The sequence below is a fragment of the Taeniopygia guttata genome, chromosome 1, assembly GCF_048771995.1.
Source record: "Taeniopygia guttata chromosome 1, bTaeGut7.mat, whole genome shotgun sequence".
NCBI classification, from domain to species: Eukaryota; Metazoa; Chordata; class Aves; order Passeriformes; family Estrildidae; genus Taeniopygia; species Taeniopygia guttata.
The window spans coordinates 96,048,956-96,070,886 of NC_133024.1; the positions used below are offsets into that span (position 1 = coordinate 96,048,956).

At 41.7% G+C, this 21,931-nt stretch overlaps 1 protein-coding gene across 2 annotated transcripts in view; it reads left to right on the forward strand.

The window, feature by feature from the left end:
- Positions 1–21,931, forward strand: part of CLCN4 (chloride voltage-gated channel 4) — a 46,110-nt gene that overhangs the window by 14,479 nt on the left and 9,700 nt on the right. For both annotated transcript variants that reach the window (XM_012569621.5, XM_030280659.4), the window contains exons 4-10: positions 5,390–5,577; positions 10,784–10,906; positions 12,443–12,649; positions 12,741–12,821; positions 13,401–13,946; positions 15,920–16,106; positions 21,165–21,563. In XM_012569621.5, coding sequence (XP_012425075.4) covers positions 5,390–5,577; positions 10,784–10,906; positions 12,443–12,649; positions 12,741–12,821; positions 13,401–13,946; positions 15,920–16,106; positions 21,165–21,563 — 1,731 coding nt within the window. The remainder of the gene's footprint in view (positions 1–5,389; positions 5,578–10,783; positions 10,907–12,442; positions 12,650–12,740; positions 12,822–13,400; positions 13,947–15,919; positions 16,107–21,164; positions 21,564–21,931) is intronic.

Genomic DNA, 21,931 nt, shown 5'->3' on the forward strand with positions numbered 1-21,931 from the left:
GGGGGGCTTTATAAACTGCTATTTCCTCTGGGTTATCTTCTTTAGGTATGCATGAAGGCAAAATACGGTTTCTGACTTGGTTTCAGATCTGCTTCCAGACCAGACAGACATTACATATTTAGCAGCCTGTTCAAACTCACATGGCAAATTCATTAATTTCCTCAATTGTTCCTGTCTTCTCCTCAGTTTAGCACATCTTCCTGCTTAGAAAGCTGCATTTCTCTGACCCAGCTCAGACAGCTGCCATTTTTATGCTTTTTCAGTGATGTCAGCTCCGGTGTCATGCTGCTTGGTGAAAGCACCATGTGAAATTTCCCAGTTTCCAAGGGGTGATGGGAATTTCCTGCTCAGCATCTGTCAAGTTATTATGTTTATTACAGTTGTTAGGAGCTTCAGAAGTACTGGTAAAGTTCTTGAGAAAACATTTCTGAAGTGACGTGTTTGGCAGATTATGTAATTTCATAGACATGTAATTGTTTCCACAAAAACTTTTTTGGGACGGTGAGACAGGAAGAGTCTGATAGACTGTGTACTACCAGGGCTGCTGAGTCCTGCCTGAAGACCAGGGTTGGTCTCATCTGGGATGAAGAATTCTGCCTGCAAATAAAGTTAGGGCAAGCCCTTGAGGGCTCTAGTTACCTCAGTAATCCCCTCCTCATAAAAAGAATGTGGTAAACGTACACACGTTCCCATTTTAGAAAACATATCCCAGAAGGTTTTATTCAGTTCTAATTTGCAATGAAACCTCTTGCTGAAATCCTCAAGGCTGTTAAAAGCCAGAGTCACCGTCCTCTGATAAACTCTAACACTGATATGCCCAGCTTGGGAATGGGGGTTGAGGGTAAGCTACAGCTGAGATCTGATAGCTTTTGCAACCTTTTCAACAACAGGGGTGCAGACCAACATGTTTTACCTCAGAGAGTCAAACCAAATTAGCCAGGTTTGGGGAGGGAGGAAATGGTGGTGCAGTCAAGAGGCACTCTGTGTTGTTTTCCTGTCTTTGTAAAATATTGCCTGCTCAGAGAAGAAATGTGCTGAAAGGCGTCTGTATGATGGGATGGGATTGCATGGACCAGCCTGGCTCCTCCAGGGCCCATCCTCTGCTGAACAGGCAGAAGCTGCTGCTGCTCCAAGGGGAGCAGCCAGGCTCAGTGGATGGACACTGGGTGAACTCTTGAGCAGCTGAGTCCAAGCATTACTGGAGGCAAGCAGAAAGTATGGCAAGGAGTGGGAGAGAAAGAGAAAAGTGGCAGCAGCAGTACTCAGGACATCAGGGTGCCATGGAGCATTCTGCCCCTGCTGTCCCTGTGCTGGGCATGGAGGATAGCAAGATGGGACTCTTAGGAAGAGGCTGTCAGGGGCTTCCATAAGTTTCCAAAAGCTCTTGGGTCATTTACCCAGGCCCAGCAGTTTAAATGGAGCTTAACTGATCTAGAAGCCTAAATCCCATTGATTTGGTAAACGTTATCTTTAGATTTTGGAAAGCCTCAAGGGCTGCACCTCTGCTGCCAACACGAGCCAACAAGGCCAAAAAGAAACAATCCTTGTTCTCCAGTGCATCTGTCACTGGGCCCTGTTGCTCTGCGCGTGTGCAGTTGCACTGGGCAAATGAATATTGGTTCTGACTTGCTAGAAAAAATGAATTTTGGCCTGATTAGTTTTCAGTTGATTTTTGGGCTCAGCAGTGCTAGTCACCACAGAGCCACGAGCAAACGAAATATAGCTGATGAAGGCAGGAAGGAGAGGACCATTCCATTTAGCAGTATATGTATATTACATGTATCATGTCATATACATGTCGTACGTATAGATCTCTTGTTGTTTTTGGAGTGTCGTCAAACCCGCATCCTTTGTTAGTCCTAGTAGGTGGGAAAGGGATGTCTGGAGGGGGTTCTTCTCTGGCTTCCTGCTCACAGCAGAGCCAGCATCAGGGTTACAGATAACACCAATGTATATTGAGAATGTGACAGCAGCCATTGGGATCATGCCATAGTTTCCTGTGTGAGGATGCACACATAAATTAGCTTGAGCAGAGCCCCTCACTGCCTCCAGTCTGTGGCAAGTACCTTGACCATCAGGCTGGAAGGAGATGATGGTGTATGACATAGTCAAATGGCAGGAACTCCTGTAAATGAGACTTTGATAGCCAAAGCCTGCTAATTGCAGAGAAAAGGGAAGGAACAGTAAAACCCAAAAATGTCATTTGGTGAGGAGATCAAATGAAGACTGTTCCCACAATGATCTAGAAAAAGATACTGAACACTGCCTGGGCCTGTCTCACTCAGCATTTCCATGCTTTCCACATATAAAGCAATGCATGGAGAGTGAGCCTAAACATTTACTTATGGATGCCAAAATTTTAGGCATTTATTTTTAAGGAACTCTGAATTTTTGCTGGGCCCATCCTGCCTGCAGACCAGTGGATGTTCCTCAGCCTAACCCTTACTACTGGCCAGCTGAAAGCATATGCTCTTTATAGATCAGCAAATGTCTGTGTTTTCCAAAGCTATGTGACAAAAAGTGCCATCATAATAATGCTGAAATGCTCTGATGCTGAGGCTGGATGTGCAAGAATTCCCTTTGTAATTCTGTGCTGCACCACTTGAGTGATGTTTTCTGACACAGGTGCATGAGGAAAACTATATTTTAAAAGCAAATTTTAGCATTCTCATTAGGGCACTGTAAAGGAAGAATTTTGCCATCATCAACAAAAGGAAAAGGAAAGAGGTAAAAGGCTAATATCTAAAATGAAGTTCAGCATTGTCTGGTTTTGGAGTACTTCATTATTTTTTCTTCCAGGCAGGAGGTTACCTGGAAGGGGAAACAAACTCAACTCCTTTGATGGGAGAAGCAGGGAGATAAATTGATGCTCTATTACAGTCCTGGCAGCCAAAATAAGCACAAGAATTTAAAAGCGTGACCTTGAGATGCTGAACTGTCTGTGAAATTAACTTGCATTAATTTCACTTCAAGTTGCAAAAATGCAAAACTTGAAAAACTTTTAGCTCTGGTCACATAGGTAGTGAAGCATTTACTATTGCATTATTATCCTGCGCCTCCTTATGATTTTCTTCTCTTGAAGGCTGGTGTAGTAAATTGCATGTAGTAAAAAGCATTTACCTCCTTGTGTTGATCCCTAAGAATTTGGAAAAAGGGATTAGATCAGCTGCATAATTAAGCGCATTGTCTTACTGGTGTTGAGGTGCCTGTGAGCTTATTATATTAAAAAACTGAATGTTTGTTCTTCGGTATGGTTATTAACTTTATTGGGGAAACACATTCAAAGTCTGTCTGCTTTGCACCTTTTGCTAGGTAGCATTAATATGCAGCTTAATACGGTTAAGTGTAATGTGAACTTTGAAGGTTACAGAGAATGTTAAATATCCATCAAGAGGTGCAAGAGGCCCAGCATCTGGTGCTCCAACTTTCAGAAAGTTGGAGGAGAATTTAGAGCTCACTGCAAAGCAGGAATCTATGCATGCTGATGTTGCCAGCAATGCAATGATTCATCATCATCCAGCAGTATGGTTCATTGTTTCCACAGAAACTTGGGAAAATGGAAAATAATGACAAAATTAAGGCAAGATCTTAATGAAAAAAGAATTGTTAAAGATGTCATCACTCCCTTCTGCAGCCTTTTTTTTTGTGTGTGTGTGTGTGTGTGTGATCCTGTCTAGTATACCTGTGTAGTGCTTTAGACTATTTTTATACAGCAGAAATTCTTCACTGTCACCCTGAGCACCATTGCTTGTCGATGTGGGGGCAAGTATCCTTTTTAAGTGTGGTAGAAGAACACGTGGGGTTTTTTTTGGTCTTTGGAGTAAAAAAATAAGGTTATCGAATAATTTGAAATGTGTTTTCCCCCCATCTCTTTTACAGAAATGAAAATCAGAAAACTTTAGTTCCAGATGAAATAAACAAGCTCTTGGATCCACTTGTATGCCCCAGCTGCTGGGGGAAAGGGAGCAGGCCCCTGCTTCATGTAGTTGCATTCTTAGTAGGAGCCACAAATCTCTAAGTTTTGGAAGCATCAAACCAAAAGAAACCAGTTTACATTTTACAAAGTATTTTTTTCCCCAGTACATTGATGAACATCGATAAATTCTGTTCAAATCAATTAGCAGTCTCCTGGAATATTATTAATGAGTATTAGTAAAAGTAATGATGATGACTTCTTTCCATTGTGTATGAGAGGGATCTGGGAAATGCTAAATGGCTCTTCTATCAGTTGGTTTAATTCTTTCCAGAAAGCATGGATATGGAGACAGGTCTGCTTGTCCATGTTCTGGCTGCTCCCAGCCTCCCATTCCTGCTGCTCTTGCATTCCTGGGGACCCACCTGCTCTGAGGATGCTGCTGCTGGGGCAGGTTGTTATTGCTGATGAGCAAATGAGCTAGAGAAGCAGAAATTTTCTTTTTTTTGTGTCTGGCCACAGTAAGTTTGCCTGTGTCTGTGTCTGCTGGCCAGCGGGTGTCACTGTAGCTCTGTGTAATTACCGGGAAGAAACTGAAAGGAGCGTTGTGGTGCACGGAGGATTTGAAGGATAATTTTATCCTGCATGTCCAGATTGCCAATCAATGTACACACATATCTGCCCCATTCTAATAAGTTCATAAGTCAGAATTTGGCATTACATTGTAGCTGTAATGAAATCATCTATCTAAAAGGCTGCTGTGTTGGGACCAGCAAAGCTGTACATAAGCATAGATGTTCTTCTCCTCCATTACCCCTGAAACACACAGTGAGGTTTGAGACCCGTGGCCAAGTGTGTGTGTAGAGACCCTGCATGGCCTCCTCTCCTCAGCCAGATGGGGAACCCGCCTGGGATGGGTCTGACATTGGTTATAGCTGCCCTAATTGGCCATCAGTCAGTATGAAAACGATAATGTTTAAAATAAAAGCTTATGAGAGAGCATTGAGGGTCAGAAAAACTTGTTATTGTCCCTAGTTCCTTGTGTTTATTGATGCAGAGAATAGATTGGGTTGGAAGGGGCCTTTAAAGGCCATCCTGTCCTTCCTGACCTTGAATGTTTCCAGGGATGGGGCATCCACCTCCCTGGGCTACCTGTTCCAGTGTTTCACCACCCTCATTGTAAAAGTCTTTTTTCCTTATACGTAGTCTAAATCAACCTCTCTTTGTTTAAAATTGTTAGCCCTTGCCCTACTGCAACAGGCCCTGATAAAAAGTCTGTCCCCATCTTTCTCATAAACCCATTTCAGGTGCTGGGAGGCTGCTGGGAGGCTGCTTCTCTTCTCCAGGCTGAGAACACAACCTTACATTGTGCCTGATTACCTAAATCACACCTTTTATTATGTTATTAAAATTTGATAGATTGTTCTTGCAACTTGATTAATGCCAGCATTTCTTTTTCTGCATTTCTTTTCCCAGGTACATTAGCTGGAGTGATAGATTTAGCTGTGGATTGGATGACAGACCTGAAGGAGGGTGTCTGCCTGTCTGCCTTCTGGTACAGCCATGAGCAGTGCTGCTGGACATCTAATGAAACCACATTCGATGACAGGGACAAATGTCCCCAGTGGCAGAAATGGTCTGAGCTGCTTGTAAGCCAGTCTGAGGTACGGGAGGCCTGATTAGCTTAGGGTCACAGCAGGCCAGGCAATGCCCTTTCATACTTGCTGATGTTCCCTCCTGAGAGTTTCTCTGAAAGAGAAAGTAATGAACTGAACACATTGCAAAAAAAAGGCATTTCCACAAGCAATATCTGCTTAACTTGAAGGAAGTCCTGTGGTTTCAGTGCAATGGAAACTGGGAAACTGTGAAATTGCACTCTCTTTTTATCAGTATTAAACTAAAAGTGTTTCATAACATGCATAGCATAATCACCAGGAGACCTGAGCTGCATTTTCTTTCTTTCCTTTTAAACATAATTTGATGGGACAAAAAAAAAAATAAAAAAGATGAGCACTGACAAATACATTTATGAGGATATTTTTGGGATTGCAGATGGGGTTTTATGTATTTTGATACAGGGATCTGTGTAAGAACTGCTTGTTTATCCCTTTCAATCTGTCCCTCTATGACACATCAAGAGACTTAGCTAGCACCAAAAACTGAGGAAAGAATGGGCTCCCTGGAGGTTACCAGTATGAATGATTTGCAGGGGTGTTAGACAGGAAGGGAAAAAACTGATCTGAACAGATATGAAACTTATATTTTCAGATTTTTTTTTCCCCTTACACTTTTTTTTGCTGTTTCAAAGCAAAGCAAGTGAAAGTTTCATTTTGAAAACAATAAAAAGAAGCTTTTCTGTACACCATTTGGCAGATAATGCCTGTAAAAATACAAAAAACACATTTCATTTTCAACTTAAGTTCTTTAATGTATTGAATAATATTGATCCCTTCACAACTCAAACATGTGGCAGAATTATTGTCTCAAATCCCCCCTTCCTCCTTATGTCTGACGTGAATTTGACAAAAACTAAATATGATGTGTGGGTGGGTGATTTGGAGAGGTTGTCTCAGATCGTCCTGCAAGTGGGGGTTGTCTGGTCCTGCAGACAGTGTTTGAGGACATTCATGCTCCCTTCAGTGCTGCTTTAGGTTTACAGGGCAAGAAGTACTAGGTGGGAGTGTTTGTGCATATATATAGCTCAATTTTCTATAGTTCTAATTAACCCTAGTGGAAATAGTGGGGTGCTCACTGTCCCTGCTCATTCTCACCACATCAGAGACAAAACTCTCTCAGCAAGGTTGCCAGTCACAGTGTCAAGCTTCCCTTTGCCAGAGGTTTGCTAGGTTCACCCTGGTCTTCATTAACAGATGTTTGGGGTGGCTGTGTGTTTGTGGACTTGAAGAAATTTTACCCTGATATAAAGCTACAGAATGGGGTTGATTAATGTAAGAGAACAACAAAAAAAAAACCAAAAAAACAACAACCAAACAAAAAACCCAACAAAACAAAAGCAAAACCTCCAAACAAATAAACAAAACAAAAACCTAAACAAAGCAAACCCAATAAAACCTGGGAAGGGAAAAAAGAGGAAACTGTTAAAATTATTAGGGGATTTGGAAATCCCGTGCATGTGTTTGTCATTCTGTTACTTTGGCTGGAATATGGGAAGGATGAATATCCTTGAGAAAATTTATTCCTTTCTTCTGCTTCTCAAAACCAGCAGTCATGACTGTTGTGTGCTATGGTCTTTAGAATAAAGTTGTCAGCCAGGTGAGCACAGTGAAACTTCACTCACTGTGTTCAAATTGAGCTTCTCAGCCCTGGTGTACTGCCACAGTAGGACAAAGAAGAGAAGGTTCATCTTGGCTTAGTTTTAGATACTTTCCTAAAACAAATGTGCCTCTAAGATCTGTGGGTTCTTGAGGGTCTGCTGGAGGCTGTAAATATTAGTAATATATCTGTCTGTTACTGGTACATGAAATCACAGGGAAAGCCCATTAAAAAAGTGATTTTGTAAAGGAAAAATTCAGTTTTGTTCAAAAGGCTTCTGTTCAGAAGGCTTATGATATGGACAAGTTTTGTGCTGTATGGTTCCTATAAGGTAGAGGATTTTAGGAGGTATTAAAATATAGTGAACTTGTCTGAGTTTCAGAATAATTTTTCTGGGTTTTTTTTTCTGTTTCACTTTGTGCCTGACATTTACAGAAGAGCCCTATAAAACAACAGTGCGCATTGGAGCACAATTTAGGCAAAAAGTATTTGGAGCAGTTTCCCTAAAGGTACTCTGTTCTGACATGCTTTCTTTTTTTATGTATGACTGTGATTCTTTCTCGTCATAGCCAACTACATTTGACATTTTGAGGACTGAGATTTAGATCAGTTCTTCCTTATGATTCTGCCAATTTATGGCTGTGATAAACCCTATACATAAGTTTTCATGGAGAATTGTGACTTTTCCCATGGCGTCCCTTGAAAAATGTTTCCATTCTAGTGCTCCTATAAAATGAGCCCAAAGCAGAGGCTTGATGGAAATTATTATGGAAAACATAACAGCCCATTAGACACCTACCAAGCTATGTTTTCTTCTCTAATCACTGTTCTGTAGGCCAATTATCCTTCCCCATCCTGGTCTTGAGCTATTTCCAAAGAGGGTTTTTTTGTGTGAGAAAATTTCAAAACCTCAAATTCACTGGCAGATCAAAAGGTCATCAGATGTCACTGGTGATCTGGACTTTCCCTGTTCTGCAGATTCAGTTTGGTTCCAAGCCCAGCTTCACCGGAGCCGAGGAGCCCATTTTTGATGTTTTGCACATGCCCAGGGTAGAGGAAAGGATCTCATGTCTTCCATAGATCATGACACTGGATCCAGCAATGGACTGAATTCCTGTTTCAGGGATTCTGGATCTCCTGTCATGAAGTTGAAACCTGCAGGACAAAGAAGTGCTGGAACCCATTTCTCATCCGTAGGAGAGAGTCTGCAAAGTGTGAGATCCCTGTTGAGTCAGAGTAGAGCTCTGGGCTGAGGGATGTGGCTTGTTTCAGTGCTCTGAGTTTTTAAGGCTTACAATTGTGTTCCATTTATATCTAAACTGGACTGACACCAGATCTGAAATATTTGCTTGGTCTTGCAAACTAAAATACAAAATTTTGCTCAGTTTTCCTTCTTGCTTCATTACTATTGCTTCCAGGGTGAGTCTTTTGAGCTATCATGGGAAAGGTCATAGCAGGATCAGCTCTGCTGGTGATCTGCTTCAGTCTCTGACTCCAGTGTACATGTTCAAGACTTTCACTGATTCAGAGCCTTACCAATGGCACGTAATGGATGAGAAATGAGCCATTTGTTATATTGAGTTACTGCTACTTCACTTCCCAGAGGTTTTCATATTATTAATCATTAGAAGCTGTTGCAGTTGAACCTGCAGAATGCCAGATATCTGGAAAATGTAACAATGAAAGCTATCCCAAGGGGTAAGATTGAACTGGCCATACGGACTCTTGTGGGGTCCTGCCACAGCACTGTAGGTGTATGTGTGACTGCAGTAACGAGCTGACAGAGTTTTCTTATGACTTCTGAGATGCAAAAGAAGAAGAAGTGAAAAGAAACAAAGTTAATTTTCCTCCAGTGAATTTAGAAGCAAAACTACAGCTTCTGCTCAATCTAGTAGGGCCAAATTTTTGTAACGGTGTTGGCCTTCTTTGGAGGTATTCCAGGTTCATACTGACAGGAGGATTTTGCCCTGAGGCAAGATATCCAGAGTTTTCTCTAGAGGAGGGGTAAATATTGTCATAGCTGTTTGTAATTGAAAGCACTAGGAGAAGACATTAATGAGACTGTCTTCAGCTGTAGCAACAAAGACCCTTGGTTACTGCGCCGGATGTCAATCACTGCAAGGGTGGGATCCGTGACTGCTCAGTCTCAGGGCACTGGGGGATAACACTGTACTGCTTCAGCATTCTGCTATCATCAGCAGAGCCAGCTGCTAGCTTCAGCAAGCACCAGCTTAACAAACTGCCCTTCTTCCAGATACATCCATGAGGATGAGGGTTATCCTTACTGGATTTTCATTTGGACAGACCTGGAAAATGAAGCTAGCAAATACCCATGCTGTTAAAAGTTGCTTCCTTGCAGATTTGAAAACAGGGAGACTTCTCATCTCTAGGTTTTTTATGACTACGAACAAAGCTTAACTGATACAATTGATTAATGCCTGTTTTCCTACTTGATTTATCATAATGTTGATATCCAGGCTGCTGTCCTGCAGAGCAGAGGCAGGGGCCCTGATGTTCTTGAGCAGCTGGGATTGCATCCGGTAGGAAGAGTTCACTTAGAGGTGAAGGATTCATACCAATTCATGCACTGAGATTCATCTCCATTTTTTATTCTGTAGTGTCATGTTGCTACAGGATATTGCTTGAAGGCTTAAGCTCCTTGTGTCAATTTGATGCTGCTGAGTAGATTCTCTTTTGCCCATGTAGGTGGGTTTTTGAAATGAATCTAAAAAATATGCATGTGAAGAGGCAGAGGTATTCCAAGGCAGATTTTAACAGAGGTTTTGACTTGGACATTGGAAAAAGGTAGAAACTTGACAGTTACTATTGACTGTGTTTTCACTGTGGCATTGCTCAGTCAACCATTGATAATGATCATTAACATTCCCATTCTGTTTGAAAAGTAAAGCTATTAAGTTTGAAGATAGTAATTTTTGTCCTAATATTTTAAAATCATTCCAGTCAGAAATAAGCCTGAGATATGTGAGTAGGTTCTGCCAAGCTATGGTGTTTTCAAATTATTTTCAACCCTATCCTGGATGGCACTATATAGAAAGAAATTATTTTTGTATGGTTTTACCCTTCCTGTTTGTGAACTGAACTGGCTACTGATATACACAGGGATGTTGTTTGAAAAATCAGCATCTGTGTGGAAAACTGACCTTTGAGTACCAGCCCTTGGAAAAATATGTATCAGGGTCTCGTTCCTTGTCCCCCACAATGGGATGAAAACAGCAGATTCCTTCATTAGGTGCCTTTTCATTACCTATTGCTTTTGCCCTTATGAAGTATTTGTTTCATGTTTTGGAGCTTTATGTGGGTTAATTAGACTTTTTTAGTGTATGAAAGATGCTCAGTTTAAGGTATTTGGGTCCCTTGCAAACAGACTGTATGGACTGGGTTAGGTATTTAATTGTATGCTGCTTCTTTCCACGAGTAATAAAATAGTTGGAGTATATAACGTTATTTGTCCTTCCTGATGAAAAGCAGCACTTACCATGTAAATGAAAAATCAGGCTCCATCATGATCGCTAGTAAAAGTGTGAGATTTGCCAATCTGCTTTTGTCTAACAATGTTTGTTACTGTTATTTTTCTAGGGTGCAAGTGCTTACATTCTAAACTATTTTCTGTACATTATGTGGGCTCTATGTTTTGCTTTCCTGGCAGTCTCCCTGGTCAGAGTGTTTGCTCCTTATGCCTGTGGCTCTGGAATCCCAGAGGTGAGTTTCCCTTTGTGCATGAATATCCAAAAAAACCCAAGCCACAACAACAAAAAATTGCTGCCTTTTCCCATTCCAGAACTGTACTATGAGATAGCATAGCAACAAAGAAAATTGTCTTTCCATCTCATCTGCCTTCATTCCTTTTTTGTGCTTTTATGGTGATCACCTAAGTTTTTCATAGTAAAAATTGTTCATATGTCACTGTGACAGGTTAATGCATGTACTTGTTCATTGCCAGAGTGTGAATTAAAAATCAGCATCTCCAAGAGACTCACTAGAAGATTATAGAGAATTTTCCTAGGATGAAATTACTTGGGCCAGTTACAAAACCAGTTATTTTCTAGGCTAGACTCTAAATAAAAGCAAAATAAAAAGAAGTGGGTAGGCTACAAAGCTAAGGTTTCTTAAACTGCTGAAGATGCCAATCATTTGGGATGTCTGAAAAGTGTCTGGTGCACGTCTTTTGCAAACTGTTTTCCTAAAGACAGAGTAATGTACATTGTGCCAACATGACAACATTATAGCAGCCAAATATCTACTTGGTTTTCAATATTTTACATATTGAGTCTCAGTCCATATTTAAGCTGTTAAATAAAGAACTTTGTAATTCAACCAGCAGGGTTATTAAAAGTCTTTGAAATCAGGGCAGTCTCTTGTTAGAAGTGCTATAGAACTACTGGAATTATTATTTAGGAATCTGGCAGACAGAATTAATAGCCCAAAGCTTAGAAATCTTGGCATACTTTTGTTCTTGATCTCTAATAGAAGCATGCAAATGTTTCAAAAAAACTCACCACAAATTATTTAAAATATTTGAATAATTTACATGTTTCAAAGTAGTCATGTGTGTGTTTGTTATGTGTTTGATATATTTGTGGCTTTAAAAAGTTCTCATAGTTAACTACAAAGCCAGTTTCCAAGTGGTAAATCCCTCTTGTGAGGTGAGGCTCAGCTCCAGCCCATTTGCAGGCCTAGAGTCCAAACCCAAATCCCACCCTGCAGCCTTTGTGTCATGCACATGCATTGTGCTTTCTGAGTCATTCACTAGGAAAACTAAGACAAAACGCGTAGAAATATGATCTTTTGGACTTTCTCATTTCATAATATGTGCTTGCTTTTATGGCATAGTGATTCCAAATATCTAGAACTTTTTTTGTGCGTTTTATCTGGAAAAAGTCTGTTGTTGTTTATTTGCTTTTTTTCTGCTTGTTAAACTCAAATCCAGCTTAACTCTGATCTTGTAAGCCAAGGAGATATGTAACAGTTTCATATTTCTATTGATCTCTGTGAGAGTCCTTACTGCCTGTTATGGGGACCACCCGTAAGAGCAGTAAAAGTGTGGTCTGCTTAACCAACCCCTGCTCAGATATTGCTGTGGGAAAGCTGCCCTACCTACAGTTTCTTTCTCTCCATCACTGTCTCTTTTCAAGCAGTCTGCAACTTTTTAAACTCTGCTGGAGTTTTAACTCCATTTGAAAGTTCAGAGTAGAAAAGGATTCTTCATCTTTTCAACATGTTCTTCCTGCTTTCCAGATAAAAACCATCTTGAGCGGGTTCATTATTAGGGGCTACCTGGGAAAATGGACACTTTTAATCAAAACAGTCACCTTGGTTCTGGTGGTGTCTTCAGGCCTCAGCCTTGGGAAAGAGGGCCCATTAGTCCATGTGGCCTGCTGCTGCGGAAACTTCTTCAGCAGCCTTTTCTCTAAGTACAGCAAGAACGAAGGAAAGAGAAGAGAGGTGAGGTTGGCTCATAAATTTTTAATTTTCCTGTCTGGATACTCGGGGTTTCAAACAACTCATGCCTTATTTGTAAACATTTGCTTTGTAGGTACTTTCAGCTGCAGCTGCTGCTGGAGTTTCAGTTGCCTTTGGGGCTCCAATTGGAGGTGTGCTTTTTAGTCTGGAAGAGGTGAGCCCTGGCAATTCAGTTGCTTCAGTAAATATGTTTTAATTTAATACCTTTCTCCAAGATTACTCATTATTTTTCAAATATTTATATGCTTATTTTTTTCTCCTATAACAAAAATAATCTATTATTTCCAGTAATAAGAAATAACCAGATATTTGAGCATAATCTGTCAGACCATGTGTCAGACTGTGTCAGACCATGGGGATCAGCCCTGTAGGCTCCATGAGTAGCAGAAGGGCACTGGCTTTCTGGAAGCAAATTAGGTGACTCAGTATGGAAATATATTCCTCTGCTGAGGTTTCTCCAGCCTTCAGCTAGCTAATGCATGGACCAAGCTGTCAAGCATTTGTTACACATTCTAGACAGCAATTCTTTATTTAAGTTTATCAGTTTTAAACTAGTTGCTACTCCTTTTATAAAATCTGAAAATGCCTTTTCTGATACTTCTGTGAACACGTTCTGGCTGTGGTAAGGTCTAGTGCTTGCAGTAAAGTCAAATGAAACAGATGGTGGGGGTACTTAAAGGAAGCACCCTCTGTGACACTCAGTGAAATATTTATGATCTTTGCTTGGTTTTAGGTCAGCTACTACTTTCCTCTGAAAACCCTCTGGAGGTCATTTTTTGCTGCTCTTGTGGCTGCCTTCACACTGAGGTCCATCAATCCTTTTGGAAACAGCCGGCTGGTGCTGTTCTACGTGGAGTACCACACCCCCTGGTACATGGCCGAGCTCTTCCCCTTCATCCTGCTCGGCGTCTTTGGGGGCCTCTGGGGGACCCTCTTTATCAGATGCAACATCGCCTGGTGCAGGAGGCGGAAGACCACCAGACTGGGGAAATACCCCGTGCTGGAGGTCATAGTGATAACAGCTATCACTGCCATCATCGCCTACCCCAACCCCTACACCCGCCGGAGCACCAGCGAGCTCATCTCCGAGCTCTTCAACGACTGCGGCGCCCTGGAGTCCTCGCAGCTCTGCGACTACATCAACGACCCAAACATGACCCGGCCGGTGGATGACATTCCCGACAGACCCGCTGGCCCTGGAGTCTACTCTGCCATGTGGCAGCTTGCCTTGGCTTTGGTGTTCAAAATTGTCATCACGATATTCACTTTCGGCATGAAGGTAAATCGAGTGCAGGGCACAGATGGGCTGATGGGCAGCTGTGTCTCTCTGGCTCTGACCTGCCCCAGCCACGGGGCAGTCACTGAGATGCTGCTGGCTCATCTGCCTGCCAGCACCTTGCCCTGTGGGCCCCTGTGGCAGCACAGGGTTGAGCCCTGCTTTTCCACCTTCTAGTCATCTGCAGTTTTGTTAAGTGAAAAAGAAATCTATGCGGAAATTTAAGCCCGCTGTTGCCAATAAGCAATTTCAAGGTGATTCCCACTGCAGCTGTTTTTTAGCTCTCTTGTGGATATGGGCTATTTACTTAGCTGTTTGTCTTGTTGGATTAATGTCTTAATGTGCCTCAAGGTAGCTATACTCAAGGAAGTAATAATTTAAAATTTACTATTTTACACATTTAGAGCATCAGAGAAATATGAAAGTGGCTGAAAATGTCTATTTTTTAATCTTTTTAAGCACTGTAACTTGGAAAAAAAAAGGGGAATGAACGAGAAGACTAACTGATAAGTCATTTGAATAGTCTGGATTTGTAGCTTTTTCCTTCAGCAGCTCCTTCTCCCCATAAAAGAGTGATGAAAGGTCTGAGAACTATTTATCCAAGCTTTCCATATATACCAAGCTGTTTGTGGTGAGCTCTATATATCTGATTAATAGAGCACATAAAAAACAGGTTCTGTCTGTCTACAGCTCCCATTATCTGGGCATTTATTTCTGGATCTGATGGCTGCAGACAATGAGAAGCTTTTCTTAGTTATACACTGTATTTTATACCATGCTCAAACCTAAAGTATCTCATCTTTCTCTTAACCACTGCACTTGAACTGAGGATCCATTTGTAGCCTTTCACACTAGAAACTGATTTATTGCTGACAGCCTATTGTTATGCTTGTTCATTAAATTTATTCAAAATGTGATTCTTTATTTATTCTATATCTTTAAAATTTGTTAGGAGCAATTGACAGTTTCAACCAGTCTGTAAAATAACAGACCAAATAGCTTTACCTACTAAATCTAGAAGACTCAATTGAACTGCATTAGGAAAGTTAACACAATGTGGAGTGGGGTGTAACATCTGCTGTTATCAGTCCTAGATGTGTATGTGCTGTGCTGATGAGGTAATTAGTTAATGTCTCTAGGAAGCTCAAGGTATATTTTCAGACTTCAAAAGATATAATATACTTTCCTCTCTGAAAACAACAAAAGCCACATGCAAGCCCTTGTCACAGATCTGAATTGTCTTCTCCAGCAGGAAATACATCTCTAATTTGCTTACACTTGACATCTAGGAGGAAATGCACTTATCCAAGGCAAAGGACATTTTCATTCGCTTTCTCCTCCGTTCCATTCTCATTTAAATACTGTTTTTAATGATCTTTGACTTGTCTGTATAACGGACAACAAAGTAATGATTCATAGAGCTTCCTGGAAAATATATTGTAAACTGAGATGAAGAATTAGTTGCCTCTAAGCAGTCAGCCCCCTTTCTCTGAATTCTTCATTTGATGTTTAATTTAAAATCTGGTCTGATTTAGCCTGAAAATGTAGTAATAAAACCATAAAGTGTTCCATCTGATAAAGGGTGAAATCAAGATGTTATTTTCAGTTAAGCTTATTCTCAAGGCTATGACACAACCACCAGCAGCTCCTGACTTCCTGCTGAGAAAGCAATAAAGGCAAAGCCAGGAACATCCTGACTTCAAAAGCAAACTATTAGTCAGAAACAGCATTTATCTCCCTAATTCAGTGGGATGCAGCAGATAGGATTCAAAATTTCTTTAAAAAAAGCACTAATATTTTATAAATATACATGTAGTCACATAAACTCAGTCACTAAAGAAAACTGTGTCAGACCATGGGGATCAGCCCTGTAGGCTCCATGAAGCTGTGGAAACTTGGTTCTCTTACTGTTAATTATAATTGTTTGATACTGGTCATTTTTGTCAAGGTGCTCATATGTCCATATTTGATTTCAGATCCCTTCAGGTCTTTTTATTCCTAGCATGGCTGTTGGAGCCATGGCTGGCAGGATGGTTGGGATTGGAGTGGAGCAGCTGGCATATCACCATCATGACTGGATCATCTTCAGGAACTGGTGCAGGCCTGGGGCAGACTGTGTCACACCAGGACTTTATGCCATGGTGGGAGCAGCAGCTTGCTTGGGTACGGTCTCTGCTGGTCATTGGTTTGTGTGTGACCAACCCTGATGTTTGGGGACATGCTCTGGAGGGCCCTGTGTTGGTGCTAGCTGTTTGTGTTGGCATTTCTGGGTGCAACAGAAGTTGAAATCAAGACATAATGGGCTAAAGAATGGGCAGCTTCCTTTACTGGTTGCTCCAGTGATCAGCCAGGTAGTCAGCAACAGAAAGGCTTGCAGTCATCAATGTCTACTCCCTGTAGTCTGCCAAAAAGCAGAGGAAAGGAAAGAACAAATTGAAGGCTTCAGGTTTCCAAGCAGGAGGACTTTTGTTTTCATTTTTTCCATTTGATGCAACGAAATTCACTATAACTGGACTAAAGCTACTTGCTTGTTTAGACTGTGCTCTCTCTCAGTACATGAAGAAAACATTCTGTTTTTTGCTACATTTTAAGCTACACAGAGGCAAAAAATCTGGGTCTTATTGGCTATGTGTCATGCTATGGTCAACTAAACTGTATTTTGGTTTACATTTTGATCATAAACCAATACTGGATTACACCCAATCAATAGGATTTGTTGGTTATAACAGCAGTGATCTGTTAACTATTATAGCAAGACCATTGAAAAATATCTCAAGTTGCTAGCCACAGATGGAACAAGAATGTTACAAACATACCATCTGAGCATGTTTTTGCGTGATCATATCTTTCCCCTTGTGTATTTGCATATTCTATCTCCTTTTGTTGTCGTTATTGATATCATCATCACCATATAAAAAAACAGTGGAGAGGCATAACACATGAGTAATGTGATTGGGTAGGTTTGAAATTAAAGATGTACCCAATGAAAAGCTGGAAAAATTTAAGATTTGGATGCTCATATTGGAAAAGCAGGATCATTTGTGCGATCAATATAGAGGAAGGAAGGGTGGGATTTACTTGAAAATTTAATGTCTGTAATGTAGATATCAACACCTGAGCTTAACTGTCTTGATACCCCTCACAGTCAAAACAGAAACATGAGGTATGGGAAAGATCAGTCTTATCTGGCAATACGTATCTAAAACCAGGCAAATGAATAGATTAATTTGGCCTCAAAATAGCCTGTTTTTATCTTATAAAGGCAATCTGCATCATCCCTTTGGATGTGAACACCCACAGAAGTGTAGACATTTTTTAAAAAGCTGGGATGAATCTTTTTTAAGATTCTACACCACAGAAGTGTAGACATTTTTTAAAAAGCTGGGATGATACTTTCCAAACAAGTAAAGCACTTCCTCTTCATGTGTTGCCTTTATGAAAGACAACCAGGGACCTGGTTCAGGTAAGGCAGCACGGCGGCCTGGTCTCGTCCAAGCCACTCGGGCTAATCAACACACGCAGACACCAATATGGCAGACGGTTGAAAAGCGTTTATTATCCTATTTCGTGGGTTTAAATAGGTTTTAGGGGTCTTTGCTACGTCAGAGGGGGGTTGGGGGTCTCGGAGGATAGTGGGTAGTGGAATTTTACCAGAACAGGTGTGGCTACATTCTTCTCTGACTCCTGGGGTTAGCAGATAAGCAGGGAAGAGAGAGGGGGGAAGGGGTCTGTCTTTCCGTGACATTCCGTGATCTTCCGCTCCGCCTGTCCCTATCTACCACATCTCCCCCCTCCTTATCACATACAAAATGAGGTAGTTGTAGATAGAGGCATTGGAGTGAGGTACAGACTTGTAACTTGTTGAGGAAAGGGTGGTTTAGTAGATCAGGGTAGATTTTTTAAGGCAGGTGCTGAAGGCTTTAAAAGGTTTAGTTTTTGCTTATTTTGTAAAATTATTTTTGAAAGCGAAGAGATTGATTTCTCTAGGTAGGAGATGGATTTCTCGATCTTCTGCAGGTTTTTGTCGATGGTTATTTGCAGCTGAGAGAGTTTGTGCTGCTGGGTTGCAATGGTTGAGATACTCGTGGCTGTGCTAGCTGCTCTCAGGCTAAGCAGCATTGCAATAGTTATACCTGTGATGATTTCCCTTTTGTGGAGTCTGTCAGGTTCCTCGAGAAGATGGTATATTTCTTCGTCTGAGTGGTACAAGACCCTGGGGACAATCAGAACTTGGACACAGAAATCAGTAGAATCATTGAATTTGTCAAGGAACACACAAGGACTCACTCCGGACCTTTGGTAAACCCACATCCCAGACGCAGATGGGATCACCCACTTGCTAGTTTTTCTGTTAGGTTTGACAACTTTAGTGCAGAAGTTGCCTTTCTGCTTCGCTAAGGTTGCACTCCCAAAACATCTGCCCTGTCCTGTGATTTGACTCAGGGTGATTCCTCTGCGGGGAGTGTCCCACCTGCACTGGTGAGGGGCGCTGGCCGAGGAGTAACTGAAGGGGGTGTCCAAAGCAATGCCTTCATAAAAAGGGGGTTTGATATCATAGCAAAGCCAACAGGAGTTAGTTAGGTTCGGTTTGGTTTCGTTTAGGGTTAAAAAGGTAGCTTCTAGCATACGAAAGATTGGGTTTGGGTCTGACTCAGCCATGCGGCCTATCTGGGGGGTATCTGCAAGGCCGGTCGGGGTGTCAGTGGCTTTTGGGGTCAGGGTTTTGGGGTGGGTTGTGTTTTTCCCTCCCAGCACATTCCTGATAATTTTGTTGGGTCCCACTGGTCGAGGCGTTGGCGGCTGGAACCTGATAATTCTCACATTCACCCACCTCCTCGGTCCTTTGAGGACCACTGTCCATGTTCTACCCGTGGCCCAGCTAGGGTGATCTGGCTGTAGGACAGTCATGTTATAACTTACGCATGCCCGTTGTCTAGGCTGTGCAGTGTGGTCTCCGCAGCCAAAGGGTGCCCAGGTGAACTGTAAGAATTTGTCGGGCTCCTGTGGTTGCCACCCGTCTGCCCATGGTCTGGCATCTGTAACAATGGTTTCGCAACCCCAATACCCACAATGTCCCCATCCCGGGTTTCGGCACCAGTATGTTGCCTTTATGAAAGACAACCAGGGACCTGGTTCAAATGGCAGCACGGCGGCCTGGTCTCGTCCAAGCCACTCGGGCTAATCAACACACGCAGACACCAATATGGCAGACGGTTGAAAAGCGTTTATTATCCTATTTCGTGGGTTTAAATAGGTTTTAGGGGTCTTTGCTACGTCAGAGGGGGGTTGGGGGTCTCGGAGGATAGTGGGTAGTGGAATTTTACCAGAACAGGTGTGGCTACATTCTTCTCTGACTCCTGGGGTTAGCAGATAAGCAGGGAAGAGAGAGGGGGGAAGGGGTCTGTCTTTCCGTGACATTCCGTGATCTTCCGCTCCGCCTGTCCCTATCTACCACATCATGATAAATTATCTTAATATTAATTAAATAAATAGCACACAAAAATTTGGCTCTGATGTTGCAGATGATCTGCTAGTCATCATAGGATTATAGAAGCATAGAATATGCTGAGTTGGGAGGGACCAATCAGGATCATCAAGTCCAAATCCTCCTCATGCACAGAACACCCCAAAAATCACACCATGAGCCCAAGAGAATTGTCCAAATATCTCTTGAACTCTGTCAGGCTTGGTGCTTTGACCACCTTCCCTGGGCAGCCTGTTCCAGTGCCCAGCCACCTCTGGGTGAAGAATCTTTTCCTGATATCCAACCTAAACCTCCCCAGTACAACTTCATGCCATTCCCTCGGGTCCTGTCACTGGTCACCAGAGAGAAGACATCAGTGTCTGCCCCTCTGCTTCCTCTTGTGAGAATGTTGTAGACAGAATGAGGTCTTCCCTTAGTCCTCTCCAGGTTGAACAAAGTGACCTCAGCCACTCCACAAAAGGCTTCCCCTTCAAACACTTCATCATCCTTGTGGCTCTCCTTTGGATGGTTTCTAATAGCTTAATGTCTTTTTTTATATTGTGATGCCCAAAACTACACACAGGACTCAAGGTGAGGCTGCAATTTCTTCCTATTTTAAAAGGTTCAAATTAAGGTGCAGTGGTTTTTAATAGTATGGTGAGACATACAGTGGAATGGTCACAGCTTGTACTTAAGCTGTTCTGTACCAACATCTTGCCTAAAGTAAGAGAAATGGAGTAAGTATTAAATGATCCTTACTCTGGTATTTGCTCTCAGCTTTTCACAGTCAGAAGTTTAAGGCATTCCTCAGATGAAATTCATATTTGGATCATAGTGTTAAGTAATCATCAATCGAATATTTCTGTATGCTGCTAGATAAAAAGATCTTTTAATGACCTGTTTCTGATTTTTCTCATCTAAAATGGGGCTGTATTTTGAGTCCTAAAAATAACAGATTTATTACATTTACCTTTTGAACAGAGGCAAAGAAATGTTACCTAATAATTCAGAGATACATACACACTTATCCTCAGTTATGTGATTATTTTTATCCTTTAATGTAAACTGAAGGAGCAAGGAGCTTGCTTATGAAATTAATATGGAAAGACTAGATTGAAAAGTACAGCTACAACCCTGCCTATGGCTGCATGCCTGGATGGCCTCAAACCAAGTTGTACTCATTTCAAACAGAATTAACTATAGTGATATCCAAAGCAAGGATTTAAGCTATAATAACATAGCTCTTGCAGTAGCCCTGAGCTGTTCCAAGGTAGGATTTTGTAACCATGTTGTGCCCAGAGATAATGCACAGCTTTCTCTCCAGTATGACTGCAATAGACAGGCCGGTGTGAAGGCCACCTCTCCATGTTCCTACCTGCCTCAGCCATGGTACTTAACTGGTTCTTGGAGTCATTTTGAGGGTTAATGGCAGGGTTCAATTTTACTTTCTCAAATATCCATTAAAGCTGATTTTTTTTTGCGTCCTTTCTGGTTTTGAAGCTCTGTCTTTTAGCATTCATTATTTGCTTTTCAATGTTAGCAACTTTGGTATGAGCAAGTTCCTTTAACCTTTATGATGAAAATTGCAGTAGATGAAAAATACCTTTCTTCAGAGAAGCAAGCCTAAGAATATAAGGGCAAAGTACTCAGCATAAATAATTACATGCATTTTTGAGTGTAAGGCTCAAAAATGTAAGTGAGTTGCTTAGTATGTATAACAGCACTGAGAGAAACTTGAGTCTATTCCTTGTTGGCAGGTGGTGTTACTCGAATGACAGTCTCTCTGGTGGTGATTATGTTTGAGCTAACCGGAGGCCTGGAGTACATCGTACCTCTTATGGCTGCAGCTGTCACAAGCAAGTGGGTGGCAGATGCCTTTGGGAAAGAAGGGATCTATGAAGCTCACATTCATCTGAATGGTTACCCCTTCCTGGATGTGAAGGATGAGTTCACCCACCGCACCCTGGCCACTGATGTGATGAGACCGAGGCGTGGCGAAGCTCCTCTCTCTGTGCTGACACAGGACAGCATGACCGTGGAGGATGTGGAGACACTCATCAAAGAGACTGATTACAATGGCTTTCCAGTGGTGGTTTCTAAAGACTCAGAGAGACTCATTGGATTTGCACAGAGACGAGAGCTGATCCTTGCAATAAGTAAGTAGAGTATCAATGTCCAGCAGATTGATTTTGAAAGCAGTTTAGACAAGATAGGAGGTTAACAGTGTTGTTCACCTTGAAGAATGGATAAACAAGCACCAAATCTAACTTTTTCTTCAAATCTGACTTTTACTGGTTAGTAGGACATGGAAGTTTTTCTATTGCATCATACAACCTGAAAGAATCTTGTGGGCTTAATTTTGCTGTCACGCAAAAGAGTGACAAATAAATAAAATTCTTCTAGAGACAACAGAGAGAAACTCAACTCGTATGCCAGAATTTTTGTCAGAACCAGACCAAAAGCCAGTGTAGTGATGTTTCTTTCCCTCTCCATAGGCTTCCAGAAGCAGCTGGGGCATTTATGA